Source organism: Ambystoma mexicanum, chromosome 4q (assembly GCF_040938575.1).
Source record: "Ambystoma mexicanum isolate Mex_15411 chromosome 4q, UKY_AmexF1_1, whole genome shotgun sequence".
Classification (NCBI taxonomy): domain Eukaryota; kingdom Metazoa; phylum Chordata; class Amphibia; order Caudata; family Ambystomatidae; genus Ambystoma; species Ambystoma mexicanum.
Genome location: NC_090928.1, coordinates 1,266,255,643 through 1,266,274,710, shown reverse-complemented (window position 1 = coordinate 1,266,274,710; position 19,068 = coordinate 1,266,255,643). Strand labels below are relative to the sequence as shown.

Genomic DNA, 19,068 nt, shown 5'->3' with positions numbered 1-19,068 from the left:
ACTTCATGCAGGGTTTATTTCGAGCTTTTCCCCCGGTGAAACGTTTTCCCCCGGCGTGGAGCCTCAACACAGTGTTGGCAGGTTTGATGAAACCGCCTTTCGAGCCTATGGCCACGTCCGACATGAAATTCATTTCGTGGAATCTGGCATTCCTGATAGCTATCACATCAGCCAGACGTATCTCGGAACTACAAGCACTGGTCGTGGACCCGCCCTACCTAAGATTCTTTAAGGACAAGGTAGTCCTGGCGACTAACCCTACGTTCGTCCCTAAGGTTCCGACGGTATATCACAAACACTCATCCGTGGTTCTGCCTACTTTCTTCGCCACTCCATCGTCGGCAGCAGAAAAAACTCTTCATACCCTGGACGTTAAGAGGGCTCTGAAATTCTACCTACATCGCACACAAGACATCAGGGCTACTCGGCAACTGTTTGTCGCATATGGTCCGTCGACGAGAGGTAAAGCTATCTCGAAACAGGGATTGGCCAGATGGGTCTCGTCGACGATTGCTTTTTGTCACTCTAAGGCCGGAAGGCCACTGCAGAGACATCGTAGAGCCCATTCTACAAGGTCGATGTCATCCTCAACAGCATTATGGGCCGGAATTCCGCTGACGAGCATATGCCAAGCTGCGGCATGGTCAGTGCCCCACACGTTTACCCGCCACTACTGCCTTGCCAGGCAGCATGCGGATGAGGCGCAGATGGGAAGAGCTGTCCTGCGCCATCTGTTTCAGTAAGGTAAGCTCCACGTTGTGAAGAGTGTATTTTCTACCTTTGATGACAGTATACTTTCGGTGGGAAAGGTTATATGAGTAAACTTATTACTGCTGCGCATATGTGTTGAATAGTAGGGTGAGGGCACGTTACATTGCATTCTCACCACCGTCTCAAGTTTTACTGCTATACAATCTATTCTAAGCATGTGAATCCATGAAAGATCCAATGCTGGAGAAGGGAATAGTTTCTTACCTGTAACTCCATTTCTCCAGCATTGGTATCTTTCATGGATTCACATGCGCCCGCCAAGCCTCCCCGGGACTGCAATGTATGTGATGGATAACTTTAACCCTTCCTACTTTGGAGGGGCCGAAATCTGAAGGGGAACCGCGGGGGCGGGCCTCTTATACTGGGACGGCCTGCGGAGCATGCGTAGGCGGGTCCTAAAAGGACGTAGATAGGACACAAAAGTGTCGGAAGTTTTCCTATAGGAAAAGGTTATATATGTGTACCGAGGGGTCCCAGTCTGACGACGGGGAATATTCTAAGCATGTGAATCCATGAAAGATACCAATGCTGGAGAAATGGAGTTACAGGTAAGAAACTATTCCCTTCCTTAGCGGCTGAACATATTCCCGAAGGGGACGAACGGGATGGTTTCCTTGCCATGGTTCAGGATGGCAAGGATGCCATGTGTAAGGCCGTTCAGTCGGGTTTGGACATGGCAGATTCCGTCAGCTGGTCCATGGCGGCGAGCACCGTGATACGCAGGTTTGCGTGGTTGCGGAAGTCGGGGTTTGCTCCTGATGTGCAGGCCCGGCTCCTCAACATGCCCTTTGACGGGGAACATCTTTTTGGCAGCAAGGCTGACGAGAGCCTTGAGAGGTTGCAGACATGCAAAGCTGCAGCAAAGTCTTTGGGGGCTGCAGTTCGACAACCTCTGCCTTTTCGTCCTAGAGGACAGCAGTGGAGGGGAGGTTCCTTTCATTATTACTCATCCTTTGGTAAAGCGAGAGGAGCTGCCAGTCAAAGGGGCCACCGTACGAGTGCCAGAGGTGGAAAACTGGGTACTCGAGGTGCCAAGGCCGCTTTGGCAGTTGCCTCTTTGCCCTCAGGCAACGCCGTAGCCGCTTCAGCTCTGTCATGAGGCCATGTCCCATGGTTTGCCGGTTGGGGGAAGGCCGGCGCAGCATCATGTAGAGTGGCGTGCCATTACTTCAGATGTGTGGGTTCTGGAGATCATAGCCCACGGCTACTGTCTTCCTTTCCGGCAGAGGCCTCACGACAATCCACTGGGGAATCTCTCTTTGAAGAGTCCGGATCCGCTCCTTGCGCAGGAAATTCAATCCCTGCTGGAGAAAGGCGCCATAGAACTGGTGCCTGTAGCGGAGAGGAACAAGGGATGGTATTACCCTTATTTTTTGATTTCCAAGAAAGACAGGGGTTTGAGACCCATCATGGACTTGCACTGTTTGAACAAACTCCTCAGGAAGGACAAGTTCAAGATGGTTACTCTCTCTCAAGACCTCCAGGCCCTTCAACTTCAGGACTGGTTGGTGTCTCTCGACCTCAAGGACGCTTATTTTCATGTGCCGATCCATCCAAAGCACAAGAAGTACCTGAGGTTCGCGGTTGGAGACTTGCAATTTCAGTTTCGGGTCCTGCCGTTCGGATTGACCTCCGCCCGAGGGTCTTCACTAAGCTCATGGTAGTACTGGCAGCACATCTCAGGAAAGGGGGGATTCACGTCTACCCCTACCTGGACGATTGGTTGATCAGGGCGCGCTCTCCTGAGCAAGTCCTGGATCATCTGTCCGTCACCTGCCACTCCCTCCACAAGCTGGGCTTCTCCCTCAACTTAAAAAAGTCCCATTTGACACCAACTCGAAGGCTCCAGTACATCGGAGCAGTGCTCGACACGTCCCTGGGGCAGTGTTTTCTTCCCCAGGTGAGGGCTCATCACATTCAGCAGATGGTGCACAAGTTTCAACTTGCCCAGAGTCTCCCAGCGTTCGAGTTTTGAGACTGCTCGGCCTCATGGCATCCTGCATTCTTCTGGTGCCAGAGGCCAGGTTGCGGATGAGATCTTTGCAATGGGCACTCAAGCTCCAGTGGTCTCAGTCCTCCGGCAGGATGTCGGACCCTGTTCAGGTGCCGTCCTCGGTCGCCCAGGACCTTCTGTGGTGGGCCTACGAAGGCGATCTGATGAGGGGGGGGCTCTATTTTGGCTGCCCTGGCCGGAGGTGACGATCGTGACGGACGCATCCCTCACGGGATTGGGAGCTCATGCCAGCCAGTTGACAGTCCGCGGTCGTTGGTCTCCGTCGGAGTCCAGACTCCATATCAATCTGTTGGAGCTGAGGGCCGTCAGGCTATCCCTGAAGGCTTTTCTGCCGACTGTGCGAGGAAAGAATGTCCTGATCCTGACGGACAACACAGTGGCCATGCACTATCTCAACAAAAAGGGGGGGCAGGGTCACTTCCTCTGTGCAGGGAGGCGATGCAGCAGGAGGTTTCAATCTCGGCAGTTCATCTGGCCAGAGACGAAAACGAGACGGCGGACGCTCTGAGCAGGCAGAGCGCGATCTCTCACGAGTGGGAGTTGGCTCAAGAGATTCTCCTGGAGATCTTTGCCCTTTGGGGGACCCCTCAAGTGGATCTCTTCGCCTCCAGTGCCAACCGGAAGTGCGAGAGGTTCTGCTCGTGGGAATTTCCTCCAAAAGGAGCCTTGGGAGACGTGTTCGTGGTGGAGTGGTCATTCCCACTGCTGTACGCGTTTCCTCCAGTCCCCGTCATCCCGCAAGTACTGCGGAGGTAACGGAGGTTCGGTTCCCGGATGATCCTCATTGCTCCGGCATACGTGGTACCCGAACCTTCTCGACTTGTCCATCTGCCCTCCATGTCGTCTTCCCTAAAGAGACCATCTGCTCTCACGGGAGGGGGGTCAGGTTCTCCATCCAGAGGTCAGATCCCTCAACCTTCACGCTTGGCTTCTGAAAGGTTGAGGTATAAGGATTGGGACCTCACTGAAGACGTGATGGAGGTGTTGCTTTCGGCCAGACGGCCAGCAACAAAGTCCCTGTACCGTTGCCGTTGGCGTAAGTTCTGCGACTGGTGCAGGGTTAAGAATGTGTATCCTTTTGCATGTGACATTCCCATGGTTCTTTCTTTTTTGCTTTCTTTGGCCCACAGGGGCTTGCAAGTGGGTACCGTTAAAGGTTAACTGGCGACGCTGTCCATATTTAAGCGCTCGTCTGAAGAGTGTTCCTATTTTAAAACTCCATTCATTTCTCAGTTTCTGAAAGGGCTCACTAATGTGTTCCCTCCGTCGCCTTTCCAGGTGCACCGGTTGGGATTTGAACCTTGTTCTCAAGTTTCTGATGGGTGCTCCATTTTAGCCTTTTCATTCATGCCCTTTGAGACTGTTGACTCTTAAAACTGTATTTTTGGTTGCGGTCACTTCCGCTCGCAGAGTGAGTTACAGGCACTTTCAGTTAAGCCACCCTTCACTGTGTTTCATAAGGACAGAGTTGTCCTTCGAGTTCGTCCTTCCTTTCTTCCGAAGGTGGTGTCGGAATTTCATTTAGGCCAGAAGGTTGTTCTTCCGGCGTTTTACCCTCCTCCACATCCTGGTAAGGAAGAGGAGAGGCTCCATAGGCTTGATCCTAGGAGAGCGTTAAGCTTTTATATTTCACAGCTAATGGAGGAACTTTTTGGGTGGGGATGTTGAGGTGTACACTCGCGACCTATGATGCTTATGGAGCTGATGGTATCTTCCTGATGTCGTGTTAGACTTGATTTTTACTTTTTGGATTGATTGGTTGTCGCAGGGGTGTGGGTCCACACAGAGACATAGAGTTCCTCGACTCCGTTTAAAAATTAGACAGTAGTTTGTTTGTGCCTACACTCCTTTGCGCCACGTTCCTGTTATGGTCAAATAAACTCCCAGAGCCAAGATTTCTCTATACAAATAATTCTTGATTTATTTGTTATCTTATTCGCCCTTGAATGGATGACACGTATTTCGGCTCATGCGCCTTTTTCAAATCCGTGCTGGTTATAAACATGAAAAAATGAAATAAAACAAAACAAAATACCACTTAGATTCACATTCTAACATAGTTTTTAACACATTTTGTGAATAATATGGTGAGTTTTGGTTAGTGCTTGTACCTTTAAACATCCCTAGTTTAAAAATGAACACCAAAAATGTTGCACTCCTCCAACACCTCGTGAAATATTAGGTAGGTCCATTAACGAACATAAAAAGTACTTTGAATGGTTAGTGTAATTGTGAGCGTTGTGGAAAAGTGTTGGTGGGGGTAGGATGGAGGAAGTTGTGATTTATTTAATATTAGAAATACATCTTGGTTGGTTTCTTACCCTTATATACTTTGGTTGAAATCCCCCTTTCCTGGGAAATAAATGTGTGGTTGGATTAAGTCAGTGTGGTTCTAGGGTTCAATCCCTCCTAGAAACAGATCGATTGGTCCATTAGACTAATTTCAGGCATTCTGTTCCCTCCCATGTCTTCCCTGTTTTGCCTTAGAAATAGGAGCGTAAACAACTCTAGTTTGCTATCTCGAGCAAAAAAAGTGTTTTTTTTAAAAAACGTGTATGATAAAAATTGTAAAACAATGAGTGGGAAAGCGTAAATGTAAATACAAGCAAATACAAATATAGATAGGGAGGGAACAGAATGCCTGAAATTAGTCTAATGGACCAATCGATCTGTTTCTAGGAGGGATTGAACCCTAGAACCACGCTGACTTAATCCGACCACACATTTATTTCCCAGGAAAGGGGGATTTCAACCAAAGTATATAAGGGTAAGAAACCAACCAAGATGTATTTCTAATATTAAATAAATCACAACTTCCTCCATCCTACCCCCACCAACACTTTTCCACAACGCTCACAATTACACTAACCATTCAAAGTACTTTTTATGTTTGTTAATGGACCTACCTAATATTTCACGAGGTGTTGGAGGAGTGCAACATTTTTGGTGGTCATTTTTAAACTAGGGATGTTTAAAGGTACAAGCACTAACCAAAACTCACCATATTATTCACGAAATGTGTTAAAAACTATGTTAGAATGTGAATCTAAGTGGTATTTTGTTTTGTTTTATTTCATTTTTTCATGTTTATAACCAGCCCGGATTTGAAAAAGGCGCATGAGCCGAAACACGTGTCATCCATTCAAGGGCGAATAAGATAACAAATAAATCAAGAATTATTTGTATAGAGAAATCTTGGCTCTGGGAGTTTATTTGACCATAACAGGAACGTGGCGCAAAGGAGTGTAGGCACAAACAAACTACTGTCTTTTATATTTCACGCATGTCCCGGGTCATAGTGGACGATCAACTCTTCATTGTTTACGCTGGAAAGCGTTTTGGGACAAGCTGTGACGAAACAGACTATCTCGCTGGATTATTTTGGCTATCTCTGAGTGTTACCGCTTGGCGGGTACAGACCCACGGTCGGCTTGCGGGCCCATTTTACCATGGGTATGGCTGCCTCTACTGCCCTACAGAGGGGTGTTCCTATTCGTAACATCTGTGATGCAGCCACCTGGGCTTCGGTACATACTTTTGTACGTCACTATTCCCTCGATTCCATCCGTGGGCAGGATCTGGCCTTTGGCAAGGCGGTCCTTTACACCGTATCGACAGGGGTGGACTGGCCTATAGGGAACTCTGGAGATTTCCCAGTGGGCCTCTGCTTCCTGGGCCTCTTTTGTGTGGTATTTCCACATTTTCTCATAGGAAAAGCATTGGGCTTGCTGAAAATGTGCCATTTGGGGCCACTTTGAACATTATTTCCAGGGCCTCTTTAGATCACCAGCAATTATTTCCAGGGCCTCTTGTAGTTCCCAGTCCACCCCTGCGTATCGATGTCATCGACGCAGGACGCAGACGCCGAAGGATTTTCCGAAGCAGCACAGCTGTGGTGATTACTGTCATAGATATGGAATACGTCGTCAGACCATCCCATCAAAAGAACGTTACCAGGTAAGAGAGTAACTTGTTCTTCCACGCCATGATTACCAGGGCATCCGAGCTTTTCCAGCTCTGCCCGGAAGAGCAGAAGAAGGAAGGCTTCCTCTACCAACGGCACAAGGCCAAGAGGAAGACGGTCCTCGCGGTGCCGTTGCTGGATGACATCTGGGACGAGGGACTCGCTCTTCTGAAGAACCTGTCCACGACGCCTGCCAAGAGGGACCGGTACGAGAAGAAGTACCGGGTCCCCGATGCCGCCCCTTTGTGCCTTAGGGCACAGCCGACCCCGGATTCGGTCATCTCGGCGGCAGCCAAGAAGAAAGCGGCAGAGGCATCGGCTTCAACTTCCCGACTGGACAGTCGAGGGAAAGAAACTGGACGCCATGGGACGACGAGTCATCTCGTCTGCGGCGACGACGATTAAGGCGGCCAACTCCCTAGCGATTGTGGCCCGCTACTACAGGGAGTTGTGGTACAAGATCGTCCCCCTTTTGGACTTTCTACCGGACGACAAGAGGGCAGAGGCCCTGGCGATCCTACAGGAAAGTGAGGTGGCGTCGGACCACGCCATTACGGTGGCCACGGACATTGCCGACACCGGTTTCCGCCAGTTGGGCAACAACGTTTGCATTCGACGGCGGGGATGGCTCAAGGCAACAGATTTCCACCAGGACGTGCAAACTAGAGTTTTGGACATGGCCTTTGACGCGAAAAACCTGTTTGGAAAAACAGTGGATGAGTCACTTCAGGCCATCAAGACCGACACAGAGACAGCTCGGGCCTTGGGAGTTTTGCAGCAACGACGGCCGCCCTTTCGGAACTCCGGAGGCAAGCAAGGTGCCTCTAAAGGATTTGGTGGTGGCTCCTCGACATACCAGCATGCGGCCCGCTCCTCGTCGCAAGAGGCCTACAGAGGACGAGGCAAGTCGGGTGGATCTCGCGGTCGTCGCCAGGGAGGCCAAGGCGGCAAGGCCGCTGCCAAGCAAGACTGAACCGGCCGTAGCGTCGGGCCCCCAGCTGAGCACCCCAGTGGGAGGCCGGCTGGCGAAGTTGGTCAGCGTGTGAGAGTCCATCTCCACCGACTGTTGGGTGCTGGATGTCCTGGCCCGCGGGCACACTCTCGAATTTCTAAAAAAGTGCCCCCTCATTCCTCCCATGGCCAGGAAGGAAAACCACGTCCCACAACTGCTGTTAGAAGTAAGGGCGATACTCAAGAAAGGAGCCATCAAGCTCGTCCCAAAGAGGCTCCGGGGCTCCGGAGTATACTCAAGATACTTCCACATCAGAAAGAAGACAGGAGGATGGCATCCCATCCTTGACCTGCGTCAATTAAACAAATACATCAATGCACAGAAGTTCCAGATGGTCACCCTCCAGCCCGTGCTGGGCCAGCTGGAGGAGGGCGATTTCCTATCGTCGTTGGATTTGGAGGATGCGTACTTTCACGTCCCCATTCTAAAAACACCCCGAAGGTTTCTCAGGTTCGTGGTCCAAGGACGGCACTACCAATTCAAGGCCCTCCCATTCGGATTGAAGTCGGCGCCCAGGGTATTCACCAAGTGCCTGGCACCAGTGGCGGCGCGGCTGCGCCTGCAGGGGATCCACGTCTACCCCTACCTAGACGATTGGCTCATCCGAGCAAGAACAAGGGAACTCGCCATCGAGCACACAGCGAAGACCGTCCAGCTGCTAACGGACCTGGGATTCTCCATCAACTTCCCCAAATCCCACCTGGTTATGTCGCAGGTTGCACTGTTTCTGGGAGCCAGGTACGATACAGTAGCGCGATTGGCCTCGCCGTCGGAGGAAAGGACGAAGGCCATCCTGGGCAAAGTGCAGTATCTGCTGGCCACGGACGTGGCCAGGGTGAGATCCATCAAGTCCCTTCTCGGGATGATGTCCTCATGCATCTACCTGGTGCGCCTATGCAGGCTTCGGATGCGTCCCCTACAGGAGTTCCTCAACGCCTGTTGGATGCAAGCTGCGGGCAGTTTAGAGGACAAGATCCCGCTCAACGAAGTTTTCCGTCAAGCAATTCGGTGGTGGGGCACCCGCGCGCATCTCGCAACGGGCACAGACTTTCAGACCCCAGCACACCAGGTGATGGTGACGACAGATCCCTCTCTGGAAGGGTAGGGAGTGCACAACGGAGATCTTCACGCGAGAGGCCTTTGGATCCCGGAGGAGAGGCCACTCCACATCAACATCCTGGAACTCCGAGCAGTGTTCTGTTCCCTCAGGTCGTTTCTCCCGTCCCTCAGGGGCAAGGTGGTGAGGATCTTCACCGACAACACCACCACGATGTTCTACATCTGGAAGCAGGGAGAAACCAGATCCCCAGCCCTATCCAAGGAAGCCCAGGATCTGTGGCATTGGCCGTTGCCCAGGGGATGTTTCTGGTACCCATTCATCTAGCAGGGATAAAGAACACCATCGCCGACTCACTCAGCAGGGAGCTGCGCTCGTGCCACAAGTGGGAACTATGTCAGGACCAAGTGGATCGACTCTTCCAACGATGGGGCAAACCCCAGATCGACCTGTTCGCGACGGCGACGAACTCCAAGTGCCAGAGGTTCGCCAGCAGGTTTCCCCAGCCGAGGAGCATGGGCGATGCTTTCTCGTTCCCCTCGGATGGCCTGTTCCTGTATGCGTTCCCTCCATTGCCGTTGCTACTGCGATTCGTCAACTAACTCAAGAGGTCCCGGTGCAGGATAATCCTCGTCGCACTGGCGTGGCCGAGACAAATCTGGTTCCCGGACCTTCTGGACTTGTCACCGTCCCCACCAGTCAAACTGTCGACGGACGCAGATCTTCTCTCCAGAGAAGGAGGTGCCATCCTTCAGCACAACCTGGAGTCGCTGAACTTGCAGGCCTGGCTCCTGCAGCACTAGAGTTTGGAGGGACCAATATCCCGGCGTACTGCAGAAAGGTTCTTGCAAAGGCCAGGGCGTCCTCAACTCTCAAGTGCTACAGACACAAGTGGAAGAGGTTCTCTGTCTGGTCCCGTGCACAGAATATTAACCCTCTACTTATTACGGCCCCTCAAGTGCTACCGTACCTACTGTCGCTGGCCAAGGCTGGACTGGCCCACGCTTCCATCAAGATACATCTGGCAGAGATTTCCCGTTACACCAGGACTGCAGGACGGTCATCCCTGTGGTCTCATCGCCTGGTGAAGGAATTTATGAAAGGACTGTTCCGATCGTTCCCGCCGGTGAAGGCTCCAGCCCTGGCGTGGGAGCTCAACGTGGTGCTGACCAGGCTCATGGGGCCACCATTCGAGCCTCTGCATTCGGCACCGTTGAAGTTCCTGTCGTGGAAAACAGTGTTCCTGGTGGCCATCACCTCTGCACGACTTGTGGGAGAGATCCAGGCCCTATCCTGCAAGCCTCCATACTTGACTTTCCACAAGACGAGGGTGGTGCTGAGGACGCACCCCTCCTTCATGCCCAAGGTGCCGTCGGACTTCCACCTCAACGAGCCCTTGGTGTTGCCAGTTTTCTTCCTGTCGCCTTCGTCGCCGGCCGAGAGGACTTTGCACTTGCACTCAGATGTAGCTAGAGCGCTGAAGTTCTACGTGGACCACACAAAGAGTTTTCGGAAGACATCACAGCTTTTTGTGAACTCTGGAACTGTGAACCAAGGGAAGGCCCTCTCGAAGGCTTCCATTTCCAGATGGCTCTCCGGCTGCATAATGCACTGTCACCGGTTGGCAAACCGACCGTTGCCCGGCCGTCCGAGAGCCCATTCGACCAGAGTGATCGCTGCTACAACAGCGTTCTTGTCTGGTGTGCCTCTGCTGGATATCTGCAGGGCTGCTACATGGAGGTCGAGGCACACCTTCACTAGATTCTACTGCATCGATCGGGATTCCAGGGAGGAGTCCAGGGTCGGCCAGGCAGTGCTGCGCAACCTGTTCGCCTGAAGGTGGGCCTGGTGAGGAGGTAAGAGTTGCTTAATGTTGAGTTTATGTAATGCTTAATGTTTAGCCTTTGCCACCTCCCGTGGTTGTGCATGTGTGTACTGCTATGTATTTTTATATTCATGAGCATGTGAATCCATGCCAGACCCCATGCTGGAGAAGGAACAAGTTACTTACCTGTAACTGTTGTTTTCCAGCATGGGTCTGGCATGGATTCACATGCGAACCCTCCCTACTTACCCCTCTGCGGCTCTTCACTTGGTCATACTGCCACTTTACGTGCTACCAAATCTGAGGATGGCTGCCAGGGGCGGGTGCTTAGGGAGAGGACAGTCATTGGCTGGGGGCAGTATGACCCAGAGACCAGTGATTGGTTACTACTAAGAAAGACAGATCAGAAACGAAACTGATGCTGATTTTTTCTTTACCGAGGATTCCCAGCCTGATGGGTAATATTCAGGAGCATGTGAATCCATGCCAGACCCATGCTGGAGAACAACAGTTACAGGCAAGTAATTTGTTCCTTATCAATTTTAGTTTTTTTTTTTTTATCAATTTGTGTTAATCATTATTAATGTTTCTATGCCTTCCCTTATTCATTGTACTCTATGATGGCAATGGGTGTTTTTATGATTTAATAATTTCAAACTATATAATTGGACTTTTTGTTGCATGCATTTTTCATTTCTGCCATTGTTTTTGTTTGTACTATACGACCATTATATGTTTGTTTGCTTACTAACAAACACTAGATCTAATGGAATTGTATGAATGAAAATAATTTATTAGTGAAGTGCCATGAGGGATGATCTTTGGCTTGAAACACGTGTTGGCTCACAAGACTAACAATAAAACAGGGGGATTGGATTTAATCATTCATTGGTTCTTACCATTGACCATTTTGAGATTAATTACAGGATTGTCTGAATTTGCAGGTGGAGCACTGATTCAAACCTAGTCTCTAATTTGCATATTAGCAAAACCTACCCGTTCTCCGAAAGGGTTCTGTGGACAGGCATGGCAACACTCATGAATTGTTGAAAATCAATCATCCTGTAGGTCGCTGTTCTGATTCGCTTATCGCTTGATGTGCTTTGCACTCTGAAGTAAACTGCACTGAGAATGGGTGTGTGTGGCTGGCTGACGTACCTCGGAACAGACGTTGGGCGGGAGGCGAGTGTTGTTCTGCTGCGTACTGGGACATACTGTGCTATCTGCCCACCTGTTGCCTCACCCTAGAGTGGTGCAGTACATTGCGGTGCGTTGCAGTGCAAATGTCCCAGAAACCGTGCATTTTACGGTTGAGGACCGGTCCTTCTACAAACCTTGATGTTTTGCCGATTTCTGCCAACGCTCTCATCTGTGAAGGTGCTGAAATCCAGGGAAAAGGATGGGGTGTCCAAATGTTATGTAGCCAATCATGTACGAAGGGTCCTAACAGATAACTATGCAAAATTTGGTGCAGATTGTGAAATGGTGTGGAATTGTATAACGAACAACGCCAAGCCACAACACACATTTTTACTTGTGCTGAAATCTGGAAAACGAAGTGAGGTGTCCAAATATTATGTAGCCAGTACTGTCCGGGTGGTCCTAACAGGTAACTATGCAAACATTTGGTACAGATTGGTGAAACGGTGTGGAATTATATAAGGAACAATGCTTCGCCACAAACGCACATATTTTCACTTATATAAATATAGATAGGTATATGATAGTAGTTGTGTGATAATACTTACCCAGAGTTTTCAATTGCTTAGAGTGCATGTTAATGATTAATAAATAAATTTATATTTTTGAACTTCTATGGTTGGAATTATTGGAATGCTCTGTGTGACTCATTGTAGCTCTAGACACCCTCCCCCCTACATCTCTCTCCCCCTCCCCTCCCCCTGGGAACAGGGACTCCCTTTCTGGTACGGCACTCCCTACAACTGAGACATTGCCTGCATCTGCATATATGGGAGTACCAGAAGTGGATCTGACTGTCAGCTGTGGAACTCCAAATAATGTAGAAAGTGCATTTTGAACAGTTGGCTCAAGGCAATGCTGTCCTCTCAATGGACTTGATAGTTAAACGCACCCCTTTGGTGTCTGGTAGCAAGAATAAAAGGACCTTCCCCCTTCAATGGGGGAGAAGAAGCGATATGCAGAGGCGAGCTACAGACGTCATTGGGAGGCAGAGCCATGCTGCCGAGAGTAGCCAGCTGTGGCAAGGAGAAGGACCCGAAAGGACGTCCGGAGGGAGACCCGGAGAGTAGCCGACGAGGCACTGGGGCTGTGCAGGGTCAGCGAGGCCGGGGAGTGACCATGCACAGGACATGGTGGGTCTGGAGACCCGGAAACAATGCCGAACCCAGCAAGTGAGAGAGGAAGTAGTCCCCCACTCACCTCGCTGGAGCAAGACCTGCTACGGAGAAGGGTACACAGGTTGCTCACAGTATAGGGGGGCACAGAGACCTTAACGTGAGAACAGGAGAAGGAACGAGGAGTCTAGATGGTTACATGCAATTTTAACAGATCACAAAACAATGCTGAATTTTCAACGAACCAAAAACTACTATTTCCATACCCAACCACATGTATATATAGTTTAGAAAAATGTATTTTTTAGACGTTTTCGATTTATTTGTTGTTTTGTATTCGTTAAAATCACTGCATACTGTCTAGTTCCCTATAACAGCCCACCAGGTAAAGGGAGGGGGACGGACATAAATAATAAGAGTGATTACTGGAGCCCTAAAAGCCCGAAACTTGGAATCACCCAAATGACTCAAAGCCACACACAAAAACCAAGAGTAAGATATACTAGGAGGGAATTCACATACCCTATGAATCAAGCGAGAAATTGGGAACAAGAGAATGAAAGGCACCTGGAGGGCCCTATAAAGCAAGTAAGGAATCGACCAATGGGGAAACCAGAACCAGACAAGCCTGGAATCTCATGGGAAGAGACCCATGTAGTTGGTGGAGGAAGATTAAGGTGATAACCCTGCATCTTTAATCACTGAGAGAATTGACTCTTTTTGGAACTTGAGAGTTTATGCTGTACATCTAAGGAAAACCTTTTCTTTATTTGGAACTCTGACAAGATGGACACGAACCGATAGTCAGGAGACCTGTCTCCTATTAAATAATTGTGGGAACTGAAACTAGGAGAGATTCCTGAAAATGCTGAGACACGGCAGAGTAAAGAACACGTAGGGCAGCATATATTGCCCCTGCTGTCCCTTTTAAGTTGTTATTCTAAGGGGTAGGTAGGGCCAGTTTAGAAGTTAGGATTTGGACAGAAGACAAGGTTTATTATTTTGATTAATTGTGACGTGCAGCTTTAGTTTAGTTTGTTAGGCAAAGAACTTCCCTATTATTAATAGTCAGTAATTAAGGCCTGTTCTTTAATTTAAATTAATCTGCTGTTGTAAATGTATGTCTTCTGGTACGTCACAGTACCCACTTCCCCAACCCCTTTGCAGCCTGGGGGAGATAACTGCAACCTGCTTTCCCTTCCCTACCCCCACCCTGCATGGAGGGGAGACCAGCAACCCCCTCTCTCATCTCCCCATGGTTCTGCTACTGTTCCCCCTGCATTTGGAGGAGTCCCACCACAACTACTCTCACCTCCCTTTCCATACCTCCTGCACCGGTCACACTGGTCCGTCACTACCTCTCATGTGTTATTTGGCTCTTCTCAATTACTTCCTGGTCATACCACGGCCAAGCAGTTTCGAGGGAATTCTTGGATTAACTTCCTCCACTCTGACTAAACTCAGGCATTGTCGTGGTACATCTATAAATATTGTTTGTCGATGAATAGTGTACATTGTAACTAGTATATTTTGTTGCAGTGCCAGTGAAACTACTGAATGCAATACAGTCCTGACTGCTGTTTTTCCCTTTTGCAGCGTTGATATCTATGGGGGTGGTGGCAGCGGCACAGAGGATGGTGTCTTGGAGACTGTGCTTCTGCCCATGGGGCGCACCATGAGTCAAGAGGAAGTAGAGCTGCTGATGACTCAGACTGTGAAGCAGGTGGAGGAAACGCTCAGCATTAAAGGGGACCTTGCCCAACACCTCCTTATTCATTGCAAGTGGAACGTGGACGTTCTGATCCAGCGCTACACAGAGGACTCTGAGCTACTTCTTATTGCTTCTGGACTAGAGGTCCGCAACCCAGAGGCCCCACAGAACTCCCAGCCCACATGTCCTGTGTGTGTGAGCCCACTTTCTCAGGAGGACAGCCCCCCAGCCTTGTGTTGTATGCACCTATGTTGCAAGGTAAAGTGGATCTGTACAGGGGCTCTGACAAAACAGAATAGGAGGTTATCATTCTTGTTCTAGATAGAATGTAGGGCAGTTCTGTAACAGGAGGGAAGGGAAACTCCGGCGCTTGCCAGAACAGTAATCTAAATGTAACCATTTAACGTTTCAGAGAGGGAGAAAAGACTTTTGAGCCTGTCTTGTGGCTTTGGTGGGATCATGTGGATCTTTATTTGATGTTTCTTTTCTTGTGTCCTCCATTTTTTTGGGAGTTGGGAATTTACTTTACATGTGCTTTAAGCAGTTTGGCTCCCCAAATAATAGCTGTCTGTTTTGATTTCAGTCTTGTTGGAATGAATACCTGACAACGCGGATCGAGCAGAATCTTGTTCTGAACTGCACATGCCCCACTGCCGACTGCCCAGCTCAGCCGACATCAGAGTTCATCCGCGCTATCATCTTATCTAAGGAGATTATTGAGAAGGTATGTCTGATGTGATAGTGATTCTAAGGTACAAGAAAAGCATGAGGCTGGTAGACCAGACTATAATGGTCAGAACAAGGAGCTCCTGGGATGGGGGATGTGAGGACAATAGCTAGAGCAAGCACTGAGGAGAAGGGGAAAGATCAGCAGTCTCTTTTAAGAAGCAATCGTAGTGGGTTGAACAAGTGCTAATATGGGAACAGGTGGCAGAAGAGCTATCCCAGATAAAATGGACTCCCTCTGTGTGGATGGGTGGGTGAGTGGTGAAGAATGACCATCGCAACTAAGAGTAAGGGAACAATGGGTAGAGGAACCACCAGTGGAACTGGTATGAACTGTTAAGTATTCCACCAGAAGGGCAATATGCACTGAAGTCAATGGGGATCAGCGGTAAACCCCTATTCTCTGGGGAGTTGCAGAGCTAAGACCTCTGGGGATGTCAATGACCAGGAAGGACCCCATGGTGAAAACATCATCATGCATGGAGTTTTGGGGACAGGAAAGTCAAGAGCAGACATGTCTGTGTGGGGAACAATTGAAACATGAACTTCTTGGAACGAGGCATGGAATTGCTGGAAGAGTGACCATACATCCTTGTACAAGTAAACATCGCCCTCTGGAACCCACATGAGAAAGAGAGGAGATACTAAGACAAAGGCAGGAAAGTTAGTAGTAGGACACATAAGTGTCAAATCCATGCAAGTACCTTTGTCACATGGACCTGTGTCATGAAGGTCCGAGAGTGCTTTTTCTAATGTGCCCCATTTCTTTCCCTTCCTGTCCTGTTTTCTTTCTTTGTCTACAGTATGAGAAGGCTCTTCTTCGAGGATACGTTGAATGCTGCTCTAATCTGACATGGTGCACCAACCCCCAGGGCTGTGATCAGATCCTATGTAAAGAAGGCCTAGGCAGTGGGGAAGCCTGCTCCAAGTGCTCGTGGCTCTCCTGCTTCAACTGCAACTTCCCTGAGGTGAGTCTGCTTGGCAAGACTTGGATCAGCATTGGTCCTTTTAATGACTGACACTGTATTTTGGAGAGATTTCTTGTTGGTGGGGTGATGCAGTTGGGAATAATGGAGGAGAACTGTAGCTTGGTTTGATAAGACATTGGTCCTTGCAGGATTATTCCTTTTTAGGTAACCTTCTGGAAGGGAGGTTTGGTGATACGGGGGGTGGGAAGAGTGTCACATGACAAGTTTGAATGCAGACCCTTGCCTCGCTGTTGAGATGAATCCAATGGAGTCATCACGGATTACCCGGGGGTGACCACCTCCCATATGGCTAGTGGACGACAGCCGCTTCCTGATCCTGACCCTGAAGGCAGCTATATGAGGGAGGATCACATGAGAGGAGACAACTAAAGGGGAGATGTCATGACTTCATTGGACTATGCGCAGTATCTTCCTCTTTTCCATGAGGAAGATCCTCTAATGCCCAAAGCCTTAATGGCATATTGTCAGGTATTGGTTACCCCCTGTAGAGGGAGTAAGGAAACATCTTCTCACTATTCCTTGGTCAACCCCCCACCGATGACCTAGACGCACAAAGCTCCAACACAACCCTTTTTGCTTCTGAGTTACCTTGATGTAAAATCACTAAGAAGAACTGTTTAAACACCATTTATCCAATGACACCCGTGGACTACAACTCCCAAAATCACCCAAGTACTGATACGAGGATGATGAAGTTTGCACAAGGTATCAAGAGCTCAAAGCACAACATTCAGTCTAGTTGTTTTTCCAAATTATCTGTGCGCAGGATATTTAAAGATGGCAACCGCACTACTGAACATGACAGTGCAAGAGAATCCCTTGTAGCTCTGTCTTATCCTTTGTCCTAGGCTGATCTCCTTTTGGAGTTCTTTAACGGACACTTTATTATGGGGTGTATGCTTTCTTGACCATTGCATTCTCCCTCTCCTGGGATTATTTGGTTTGTGGCTCTTTGCTCTTATAGGTTTCACTTTGCTTTACTTCATAGAATTCTCTTTCCCTTATTGGGGTATTTTTTCCTTCTGATTCGTTTTGCTCTTCAGCAATTTAAAGTATCTAGTATTCACTTCTTCCCAGAGTATTTGTGCCTCACTTTCTCTTTCAAGCTTAAAGAAGACGCTCTTTCTTAGAATATTACAGTTCCACTCCATTAACTTTACATTGCAGGTCTCGTCAATTTCACTGGGACGAATTTCTCCTGATTTGTAATGATTCCCTTTCGGCTTCTCGGTTCTCCCTGTTACCTTGGTATCTGCAGGGGACTGGGGCTGGTGCCTGCTCCGGTCGTCTTCATTCCTTACTGTTCTTCAGCTTCTTGTTTATGCTGGTGGCTCACTTTCTGTTGGCTCCCTCTCAGCTGCCACATATCACTTCATGTAACCGACTGTCTTTCTCATTCCTCAGGTAAGTGGTTTCAGCGTGGTTATACAGACACACTGCCCACCATGAAGCTATCGTGGTCGCACAACCACAGGGACTTGAGTTCCCGTCTCCTTGGCTTCTCCGTCCACTTAGACGTGAGACCTCTAGCGTATCACTCTTACATCCAGAGCACTTTCGAAGGTTGCACGCTCCGCAGCTCTCTTTGACTCTGCCTCTCTCAGGTGTTTCACTGTTTTGTGGCTTTCCCTGCGTGCCTACGCCTCCCTCAGCTTCACCATTGCTCAGCCTGGCCTCTTCTAGTTTCTTTGTCCTTTTTTATTTTATTTTTAATGAGTTAAATAGACGTCTCTCTTTAAAGAGGACGCTCCTCTTTCTTCTCCGTACCAAGGTTTTTCTGATCATTAGTCAAGTCTCTGAGCTGTATACAGTTCTTCATATTGGATAATCCCATTTATGCCACAACTTGGGATGGCTTAGCAAGCTCCACATAGGAATGGGAGTTCTTGTCTCCAAAGAGGGAGTCTCTCCCGTGAGGTCCCACGTGCCTTGACCCCTAGGGAGTGTGTTGCAGAGCAGACTCACCTCCCAAGCCTTTCAAAGGGCATGGGGGTGGAGGGGTGCTGCACCTTGGAGAGAAGGGACGAATTCCCTGGATTTGTCCTAATGTGTAGATGGCTTTTTCAACTATTAGATAACTACTGCATTGGGAATACGGAAACTGTAATCAAAAAGCATTGGAAAGATCAAGGGTTTTGGATCTCAAATGGTCATTGGATAGACAGTTGCCATCCACTGCCATTATATGCGCAGGTACTTAACCCATTTGTCGGCTGTTCTTTCTTCTGCCGTCCGAATTCGGGAGTTAGAGTGCATGGATGAAAGGAGTTTGGATGGTGGCTATGCATGCTGGGGTTCGCTTTGGTTGGCTCGGTTGTATGGGTGAACTGGGATGGAAGTTGTTGGGATGTGCTTGGAAGGGTGAGGGGTTGCTTGCTTGAACAGGGATGGTTAGGTGGTTAGTGGCTTTCGGACTGAGTTTGTGTGGTTGGTGGCTGCTTGGGTGACATAGGGTTAGTGGCTCTTGGATTGAGCTTAGCTGTGGCTGCTGGTGTGAGTTTGTTGGTGGATTTTCTGGTGTGTGCTAGGTTTGATTAAGTGGGTGGTAGCTGCGCTGAGCATGGTTTGCTGGTATGGACTAGTGTCAGCGGTTGAGGAGTGCTAGGGTGATTTTGGGCCGTTGGCTTGTTGGTATTTCTTGGTTGAGCTGTGGTGGGAGGTGAAAGGCTTCCAGGGTGAGGAAG

General features: G+C 49.1%; 1 protein-coding gene across 3 annotated transcripts in view; it reads left to right on the top strand.

Moving 5' to 3' along the window:
• The window catches only part of CUL9 (cullin 9), a 1,917,728-nt gene that overhangs the window by 1,436,393 nt on the left and 462,267 nt on the right, over positions 1–19,068 (top strand). For all 3 annotated transcript variants that reach the window (XM_069608881.1, XM_069608880.1, XM_069608879.1), the window contains exons 31-33: positions 14,555–14,927; positions 15,253–15,393; positions 16,199–16,363. In XM_069608881.1, the coding sequence (XP_069464982.1) occupies positions 14,555–14,927; positions 15,253–15,393; positions 16,199–16,363 (679 nt within the window). The remainder of the gene's footprint in view (positions 1–14,554; positions 14,928–15,252; positions 15,394–16,198; positions 16,364–19,068) is intronic.